This window comes from Trachypithecus francoisi, unplaced genomic scaffold, assembly GCF_009764315.1.
Source record: "Trachypithecus francoisi isolate TF-2019V2 unplaced genomic scaffold, Tfra_2.0 Lachesis_group14, whole genome shotgun sequence".
Lineage (NCBI taxonomy): Eukaryota > Metazoa > Chordata > Mammalia > Primates > Cercopithecidae > Trachypithecus > Trachypithecus francoisi.
Window position 1 is genome coordinate 29,005,629 of NW_022681459.1, and position 10,433 is coordinate 29,016,061.

Here is a 10,433-nt window from a genome sequence, read left to right on the forward strand (position 1 = left end):
AGCTCGCTTTGCCATGGGTCTAAACTATCTGACCCGGGCAGGTGCTTAAGAGTGTGAGGACCTCTCCTGCCGGCTGCAGGCACTCACGGCCTGCTAGCACACAGCAGGACACCAGCCAGATGGGAATGGCCAGGGCCGTCAGCCCACACCCATTTCCTACCTCCACACAGAGTACAACGTCCACATGAGGAACGTCTATGCATACCCTAGCACTGCACAGGTGAGAGGACAAGTGAAGGGACAGGTGAGGGGCACAGGTGAGGGGACAGGTGAGGGGACAGGTGAGGGACACAGGTGAGGGGACAGGTGAGGGGACAGGTGAGGGGACAGAGGCAGGGGCAGCTGGGACCAGCTTCCACTACCTCACATCTTCCAACAGGCACCAGGGCGTTTCCAACAGAAAGCACCCCCAAATCTGGAAAAGCCCAGCTTCAAACCAGCATTTCCCAAACCGGGTTCCACCTGTCACCCACTGACTGCCAAGAGTGTTCTTTTTTTTTTGAGGTAGAGTCTTGCTCTGTTGTCCAGGCTGGAGTGCTGCAGTGGTGCGATCTCAGTTCACTGCAACCTCCGCCTCCTGGGTGCAAGCAATTCTCCTGCCCCAGCCTCCTGAGTAGCTGGGATTATAGGTGCCTGCCACCACACCCAGCTAATTCTTTTTGTATTTCTAGTAGAGACAAGGTTTCACCATGTTGGCCAGGCTGGTCTCGAAATCTTGACCTCAGGATCCGTACGCCTCAGCCTCCCAAAGTGCTGGGATTACAGGCATGAGCCACAGCGTCTGGCCAAGAGCGTTCTTTTAAAAGAGGCTCTGTTCGTTGCAAGCACTCAGGGACCCAGACGGGCTTCTCGGAGGTGGCGCCAGCCCCTGTGCTGTGAGAACTTTTCAGGCAGAGACCTGGGTGCTGATTCGACGGAGCACTTTTTCAGGGCAACGTCCCCTAATGTCTCAAGAGACACAGGTACTCTTTCCCACCCGAAAAGCACTGTTCGGATCCAGGCACTTCCCAAACGTGAGCTGAGGGTGCTACAGCCCCAGAAGGAATTGCTGAAGTCCCTGAGATCCAAGGGCACGAGCACTGGGGACAGAGCAATCTACTTGTCTGGGACAGAGATGAAATCTTTTTTTTTTCAATGGCTGAGGGTGATGGTTAACGGCATGTGTCGACTTGACTGGGCCATGGGGTGCCCAGATATTTGGTCCGACATGATTCTGGGTGCGACTGTGAGTGCGTTTCTGGATGAGATTAACCTTTAACATGGCACACGCAGTGATCAGATTCTCCTCCCTCACGTGGGTGGGCCTCATCCAGTCAGTTGGAACAAAAAGGCTGAGTAAAAGGAAACTCCTCTTCTTCACTGCTTGAGCCAGGAAAGGGGCCTTTTCCTGCCTTCAGACTTGGACTCAAACAGTGACTCTTCATGGGTCTTGAACCCACTGGCCTTTGGACTGGAACATACACCACGGGCTCTTTTGGGTCTCAGGGCTTCAGACTCGAACTAGAATTACCCCCACAGACTCTCCTGGGGCTGCAGCTTACCAAATGCAGATCTCGGAACTTGTCAGCCTTCATAATTGTGTGAGCTGATCACACACACACACACACACACACACACACACTCCCATTGGTTCTGTTTCTCTGGAAAATCTTGACCAAAAAATATATATATATATATATGCTATTTTGATTAAATAAAATATACAAATTTATGGAAAAGCATGATTGAAGTTATGATCTTCTGGGTCCTATTATTTTTTAAATTCATGGATTCCAAAAATATACGACTGTTTTATGAAGTTGCATACATTTTGACATGAAAAGCTGATTGTCATATTCAGCACAGTCACCTCTGATGTGAAATAAGCTACTGTGACAGAATTACTGAAAGGGACAGCGCTGGGACTCTCCTCTCACCTCCCAAGAAGCACGGGCTGGTCCCCTCCATTTGGAGAGGCTGAGTGCCCCCAGGCCTCAGGCCCCTGGGAAGCCCCTCAGACATCCGCACCCCTCCTGTTCTGCCCTGCTGGCCCAGTGCCCCTTCTGCATTATTGCAGGCTTCGGGAGGGCGATGGTGCTTCCTTATACTCTTGGGACCCCCACTGCCAGGGCTTAGCACCAAACACTGCCATCAGCTGATATCTGTTCAGTAAAACAAAGTCTTCAGACTCTACTGACAGCTGGTGACGTCTGCAGACCAACGACCGACATCATATAAGAATTTATATTTTCAAACTGACTTCACCAAGAGCTAGATAATAAAGATGGACATTATAATAAAGACATATTTTATCATGCTATATAAAACCACTGCCCAAAAATATATTTTTTAAACTTCAGGGACTATAAGTGCCTGTTTTACATAGTCATGATAAAAAGATCAGCATATGACCAAGAGAACGCACCTTACACAAAGGATTATTGATGTGTTATTTAGGTCCATGAAGTTGACCAGGGCAAATGCTCTGGATAAGAATTTAACCAGAAAAGTGAGTAGCACCCTAATCAGATGGTACAGGAGGGCTCCAGCATGAGGAGGGAGGCAGGTGATACGGAAAAGGGGGTCACACAGACGAGACTAGCCTCCTTTATCGTGCACCCCAAAGGACATAGACCTCCAAGAGGCAGGAGCTGTTGCAGGCAGGACCAGGGCAGCAGACCGGCCCAGGCTAAACTATCTCTGTCTATCCCACCCACCTGGCTCTGCTTGCTTCTGGGGCAATGTTCTCAACACTGGTTGCTTTCCCAGGTACCTTGGTCCTGGAAGGATGAGGTCTAGGGCTCTGAATGGACAGGGAAATGTCAGGTTTTTGTTTTGTTTTGTTTTGTTTTGTTTGTTTTTTTGAGGTGAAGTCTTGCTCCGTTGTCCAGGCTGGAGTGCAGTGGTGCGATCTCAGCTCACTGCAACCTCCGCCTTCTGGGTGCAAGCGATTCTCCTTCCACTTTATGAAGCTTTGCAGCCCCCTGCTCCGAACCCGAGGCTTTATCCCACACCCACCATCATTATCTCCAGCAAGCACCCAAACCATCTTGGCTCTACCATGGGAGGTGGAGGAATGCTGGAAATGCACACAGATTCTCCAGGAGAGGCGGGCCATGGTGCCTGATGGGGTTCAGAGGCAGCCACAGCACCCAGATGGGTTTACCTGAGCTTCCTTTACATTCATGGGCTTAATGATCAGAACCACTGATGGAGAGGCAGAACCAACCAAATGCTTCAAGATGTCCTCGAGAGTGTCAGACATCGCACTTGTCTCAGCCAGCGGGTCCTAGTGAAAGAGGAGAAAGTTGACAAATCGACTTTGCAAGCCCACTCCCTGCTCCCAACCTCATGTCTTTGGGTGACTAAAACCATGCAAAGCAGGAGGGAAGGAAATTACCTTCAGATTTTAGCTCTGTCCTTGCAAAAACTGTGGAAAGAAGAGGCCCTGCCCTTGGAAGCAGCCTTCGGACTCAGCTCAAGTTACAAGTGCAGCGCCCTCACCACGGGAAAGAGTGCCTGATCACCAGATATGGCAGAGCATGCAGCGGGTACCTACAGTGTCATTATCCTTGGCTGCATATGCTAAAATCATCCAGCCAAGCAAACCTGCATCTGGGGTGGGGCAGGGAAGGCTTCAGGGTTTTTTTAAGTGGCCAGGTGACTCCAGGTGCAGCTCAGGGGGGAGCTCTGCATTCAATCCATCAAAGCCATCCCCCGCAGGCCCTGCCAAGCCAAAGGGACCATCCACATCCAGACAGGCCCAAGCCAGCCCCACAAGGGGTGGCTGGGGATAGGGAAGGAGGCCACCAACACCAGCCATGCACTCAGTTCCCCGCCACAGACTGTCCTAACACACATGTGTTCTCACGCCAATGGAAGAATCACAAAAACTTACGGACTGACCTCCCCCAGTGCTTTGGGCTGGATATTAACGGCCATTTCCGGCACACTGATGAAGGACCAGCTAATCTGGAGGTCCTCTCTCTTCTCTTTCATGTGGAACTCCAGCTATTAAAAAACAAGTTATTAGAGGGCTACTCTTTCCACTAAAGCCTTAATGTGCATGTGCGTGTCCATGTGTGCATGTGACTGTGTATGTGAACACGTGTGCATGTGTGTGTGCATGTATGTGAGCATGTGTGCATGTATGAGCATGTGTGTGCATGTGTGTGACTGCATGTGAGCATGTGTGTGCGCATATGTGAACATGTGCCCATGTGACATGCAAGTGTGTGCATGTGTGCATGTGAGTGTGTGTGTGCATGTGCGTGTATGAGTGTGCATGTGTGTGCATGTATGAGCGTGTGTGCGTGTGAGTGTGCATGTGTGAGTGGGCGTGTGTGGATGTGCATGTGTGTGTATGGGGGTGTGTGCATGTGTGAGTGCATGTGTGCGTGAGTGCATATATGCGCATGTGTGAGCATGTATGTGCATGTGAGTGTGTGTGTATGTGTGAGTGGGTGTGTATGCATGTGCGTGTGTGCGTGTATGGGCATGTGTGTGCATGTGTGAGTGTGTGTGAGTGTATGTGAGTGTGCGTGTGTGTGTGTATTTGAGCGTGTGTGGAAGTGTGCGTGTAAGCATGTATGCCTGTGTGTGCGTGTGTGTGCATGTGTGCGTGAGTGTGCGTGTATGTATATGCGTACCTGCTCATTTATTCACGTATTTTCATAGAAAACTGCTTAGCTTTCCATTTGGCATACTATGTGCTTTCAAAAGGGAGAGCAGGACCCCAAACTCCCTTTACTCCCTTCCCTTCCTGCCCCTTCACTGGCCTCAACCTACCCCTCAAAGAGGAACCTCAGCATTGGTTTCCAACAACTAGATGTCATCAAAGCCCTGCAGTCTATTTAACATACTTTGCTGTGCCTTGCATTTCTTCTTCTGGGAGTGTCCCCAAGGCATAAAGGAGAGAGGAGTGAGAGAAGGGCCCAGGGCACCTCATTGTAATCCTGGGCGTGGGCTCCCCTGCCCCACACTCACACAGCCCTGAAGATTGTGTGCAGCACAAAGGCATCTTTACTGTCTCTTGCCGGGAGCGCCACCGCAGCCTCTAACTGGACTCCAATCTCTAAGGATGCCTCATCCCATCCTGTCCATTTGGGAGACAGAACAGTGGCCCCCAAAGATGTCCACACCCTAATCCCTGGAACTTGTGACTGTGGGACCCTACAGGGCACAGAAGACTTGGCAGGTGCAAGAGGGGAAGGACCTCAAGATGGGGAGATGACACTGGGTCCTTCCGAAGAGCCCAGTGGAAGCACGTGAGTCCTGAAGAGTGGGGGAGCATGGGAGAAGAGGGGCCAGGGCATATGAAGTGAGGACTGTAAGCACCCCTGATGGTGTGGAAGTGCAGGAAGGAACCCTGAGCTGAAAAACGGGGTGTCTCAAGGAGCCAGAAATGGCCCTCCACTGACAGCCAACAAGAAAATGGAACTCAGTCCCGTAATCCCATGGAATGAAATTCTACCAAAAACCCCAAAAGCAACGAACAGACTCCCCTGTGACTGCCACTAAGGCAGGCAGCCCTGACAGCTTCTGGATTTGCACCTGGCCGGACACCTGGCCTCCCTTATGATGGCATCACCAGTCTGTGCTGTTTTAAACTGTTCACAGTCATTTGTTTCCACAGCCATAAGAAAGCTACTGTTGCATCCTTTATTCTTCAGCTAGATGTTCCGTCCAAAGCAAAAGTCTCACCTTTGCACATCCCCATCCCTTCCCCGCTCCTAAACAAAAGGAAAGAACAACTTTAGACTATCTGAGTACGTGGACTCTCACCTCAGCTAGAAGCAGGGTAAGAGAAAAAAGATGACTTTTACTTCATAACCGTCTCCAACCTGCCTTCCTTGTCTGGTAATTCTGGAAAAAATTAGGTAATTCTAGGGGAAAAGTGCACTTTAATTGTTTTGACACAGACAGCTGAGTCGAGGGAGACCACTCTTGCATCTCTGGTCGGAGGAACATCAGAGAAGCGGGAACGCCTCCTGCCACCAGCATCAATTACTTACCAATCTCTAGCAGCTGCCTCTGCGCTCAGAGGTAATCCACATACCGGTTTCTAACTGTGTTAACAGATCAAAGATACAACTGTGTTCCTTCTGTGTGAGCTGCTTAAAATGGCATGAATGCTTTGATATAATGAACACAATGTCAGAAATGACATTTCTTCATTTGTGTTTGTGATCCTCTCTGGACTCAGTCAGTTCCAAAACATGCATCAAATGTTGGGTAAATATGACCCAGACTTTGAAGGTTATTTTCTAATCACATCGTCCAAATCATCTGGGGGATGCAGGAGAGCACGAACACCTCACGAATCCATGGTGCCAACCTTTCATCTTTGCAGTTCTCTCAAAGGGGGTGCTGCTGGGGCGGGGCTGAGAAACTGGGAGGGTGGATTTCAGAAAAAAGCCACGTGGGCAGCCAGGAAATCTTGTGAGTGCTGGCTATTTAAAACTATGCCTTTGTAGGAAAAGCATACGAGATGTCATCTTCCCTTGCAACTGGGAATTCTGCATGACTTGAGCTCATCCCCCAAATTCGGTGCTAAGTCCAAGGACACGGGAGATGAAACAGGGCACTGAACTGGCAGTGACCCTTGAAACAAGCCCAGACAACTGCAATTTTTAAATACCAGCTAAATAGGAACTCTGGTGACTATCTGGCCGGATGTGAGAGACGCACAAGCTCTCTGATGATTTGGGCATGCAAAGTGTCACTGGGCTTACTCTAATTACTAGACATCCGTAAGTCGCTCTATGTAAAATTATAGAGCTGTGTATAATTAGACATATGTCTTTATTATTATAAGCCTATTATTAAAACATGGAATGATGGTAATACTAATGTAACCTAGAACTTAAATAAAAAATAAAAATAAAAATAAATACTTTCCCAGATTCCAAGTCAAACCTGCCAGCTTTATAAGACACCATTTTCAGGCTTGATCATAAACCAGAGAAAAGGAATGAGAACCCAGGAAGGGAAAGGTGGGATGGAAGAATGAGAAAAGTAGAGAAAGGAATGGCAGAAATGCAAGGAAGGCAAAGGAAGAGAGAAAAGAAAAAAAAGCATCCAGGATATTGACAAAACTGACGCTGGGAATTCTTTGAATGGTGATGGATGCTACAAAGTGCCTCTTTTCATTATGAAATTACTTCCTAGGAACTCATCACCAAAACAATTCAAGCTCAAGTACATATTTTCAAATAAACTATTTTTTTTTGCATCTCTCTATATATTATATATTTCTCACAACTTATCACTGCAGAATAATGTCTTATTTCTTAATTGTTTCATGTTTATTGATTTTATTTCTCCAGTGAGAATACACATTTGAGCATTTTTTTCTTATGTCCATCATAACGCCCAAAATAATACCTAATAATGAATAGTATACAGTTATCTGAGTCATTTATATCTAGTTTTGTTCACTTATTCAATTGATAAACATGTTAAGTATTTATAGTGTGCCAAGCGCTAAGGATACAGAGGTGAATATGGCAGACCAGATTTCTAAAAATAATAATAATGGGGGGGGTTCTTTTTGAATCAACCTCGTCAGAAACTGAAAAGAGGAATGGCCCACCGCCGCCGCTCTGCTGTTTCCAAGCTGCAACCAGGGCCAGATTCAGAACCAGAACCACTTTTCTCATCTCAGATGCCACCTGCCTTATCATATCCGTCAACAACACCCCGCCTTGTTCAAATGCCCGAAAGAGCGAACCCCTGAGTTTGTTATAAATGTATGTGTGCGTGTGTAGTGTGTGTGTGTCATGTGTAGTGTGTATGATCATTTCCTACATATACAATCCTGTATGGAAGCTTACAGTTTGAAAATTATGACACGAAATGATAATTAATAAAAACATGAATGTTACAGCCCCGTGACTCACACCATGCTCACTCTTCACATTTCTGAGAACTGTGACAGGTCTCATAACTTGCAAAATCTACACATCTTTACCTGTAAATGGAATGGGGAGAGCCGCACGTTGTACAGCCGGCATCCAGCATCCGACGCAGGCTTCTCGCTGACCAAGAACTGAATAGCCTGGCCCACCACCTGACAGACCACCACCTGGAGGAGGCACGGGTAAGGGAGAAAACTGTATCCAAAACAAAGGACAGTGCATACATAGGCATCTTTTTTTTTTGAGACAAGGTCTTGCTGTGTCGCCCAGGCTGGAGTGCAGTGGTGCGATCTCGGCTCATACCTCCCCAGCTCAGGCGATCTTCCCACCTCAGCCTCCTGAGTACATGGAACTACAGGGGTGTGCCCCCACACCCACTTAATTTTTGTATTTTTTTTTTTGTAAAGATGGGGTCTACCAAGGCTGGTTTCGAACTTCTGGGCTCAAGCAATCTTCCCACCTTGCCCTCCCAAAGTGCTGGGATTACAGGCATGAGCCACTGCGCTCAGATGCCATAGGCATCTTTTTCTTTTTTGTTTTGAGACAGAGTCTTACTCTGTCACCCAGGCTGAAGTGCAGTAGAGCAATCTCGGCTCACTGCAACCTCCGCCTCCCTGGTTCAAGCGATTCTTCCACCTCAGCCTCCCAAGTAGCTGGGATTACAGGTGCATACCACCATGGTCAGCTAATTTTTGTATTTTTAGTAGAGACAAAGTTTCACCATGTTGACTAGGCCGGTCTCGAACTCCTGACCTCAGCCTACCCACCTCAGCCTCCCAAAGTGCTGGGATTACAGGCGTGAGCCACCACACCCGGCCTAGGCATCTTTATATCAAAATAATCTGGACTTTATACATTAGCAAGGATACAAATTTAGAGTTTCAAAGTTGGATAAATATTCAGATTAACATCTTTTCTATAATGTAGTAATTTGAAAACTAGAACAGTATTTCAAATATTTGCTTCCTGATGACTTTCTTAGGATGTAAACTCTTGACCAAATCTAGTTATCATGCGCTTTCCACATATAATGCAGTTTTTTTCCTTTTTTTTTGAGACGGAGTTTGACTCTGTCGCCCGGGCTGGAATGCAAGGCGTAATCTCAGCTCACTGTAACCTCCCAGGTTCAAGCGATTCTCCTGCCTCAGCCTCCTGATTAGCTGGGATTACAGGTGCGTGCCACCACTCCTGGCTAATTTTTTGTATTTTTAGTAGAGACGGGGTTTCATCGTGTTAGCCAGGATGGTCTCGATCTCCTGACCTCGTGATCCACCCGCCCCAGCCTTCCAAAGTGCTGGGATTACAGGCATGAGCCACCGTGCCCGGCCAACAAAGTCTTTTTCTTTAAATATCATCTTGTTCTGTGTCTCCACAATAGCTGATTTTTAATTCCCCAAATGTTTCCACATTCATACACAGTCAAAGCCATTAGCCATCTTTTTTGGCTAAAAATGAGTCTTAAAAAGAAAGCAAGTTATAGATGTTAAAAGTAAAAAAAGTTGGCCAGGCGCGGTGGCTCAAGCCTGTAATCCCAGCACTTTGGGAGGCCAAGACAGGTGGATCACGAGGTCAGAAGATCGAGACCATCCTGGCTAACACGGTGAAACCCCGTCTCTACTAAAAAATACAAAAAACGAGCCGGGCGAGGTGGCGGGGCCTGTAGTCCCAGCTACTCGGGAGGCTGAGGCAGGAGAATGGCGTCAACCCGGGGGGCGGAGCTTGCAGTGAGCTGAGATCCGGTCACTGCACTCCAGCCCAGGCGACAGAGCAAGACTCCATCTCAAAAAAAAAAAAAAAGTAAAAAAAGTTTTCTTACATTACCCAGAACACAAGGGGTTGCTTTCACCTAAATAATTTCGACACTATCATGGTTTTCAAAAAGGTGGGAGTGATTGGAAAAACATACAAAGTATCAAACAATTATAAAATTATGCAGTCATACCAAAACTAGAATTACAAAATGAGCTCATTCAAGAACCTGTCAGAGAAAGATAATAACATCAGGAATAAACCAAACTGTGGCTTCCTGACATAAATCATAAATCATACAGTATTAAGAGGCGTGATTTTCACAGCTACCGTGGCACATAGGGAGATCCAGTTTCTGCCACAGATTCCTCTACAGAAGCCGATCTAGAATGAGAGGTCAGACCCCTCCCCGCTCCCCTCCCGGGGGCAGAGGGCCAAGCAGACACGTGTGGGATAATTACCAGGCCAGGTGCCAGGTGTACACTGGCCAGGAGGGCAGGGGAGGCTGGGGCACGCTGGGCTGGACCATAGGGCAGGCACAAGGGGGTTCCATAGGTGGCCAGTGTTTGGCCAAAAAGCAAAGCTATCAGGAGCTAAGGGTAAGTCAGACTGACCTCCTCATTCCCAAAAGAACCACTGACTCCACTGCAGGGAGTCACTGGACAGGAAGAGAAAATTCTTTAATGCTCTGGTGGATTTATCAGAATCTAAAATACCAGATGGAAAGATTATCAAAATAATTACTTGGTCGGGGCCTGCTATTCCCCCAAGTTCAGGGCTAGGACA

The 10,433-nt window shown here is 47.7% G+C and overlaps 1 protein-coding gene across 3 annotated transcripts in view; it reads right to left on the minus strand.

The window, feature by feature from the left end:
* C2CD2 (C2 calcium dependent domain containing 2) overlaps nucleotides 1–10,433 on the minus strand; it is a 71,917-nt gene that overhangs the window by 31,002 nt on the left and 30,482 nt on the right. For all 3 annotated transcript variants that reach the window (XM_033232548.1, XM_033232547.1, XM_033232549.1), the window contains 3 exons: nucleotides 7,952–8,065; nucleotides 3,886–3,990; nucleotides 3,146–3,268 (listed from right to left, as the gene is read on the minus strand). In XM_033232548.1, coding sequence (XP_033088439.1) covers nucleotides 3,146–3,268; nucleotides 3,886–3,990; nucleotides 7,952–8,065 — 342 coding nt within the window. The remainder of the gene's footprint in view (nucleotides 1–3,145; nucleotides 3,269–3,885; nucleotides 3,991–7,951; nucleotides 8,066–10,433) is intronic.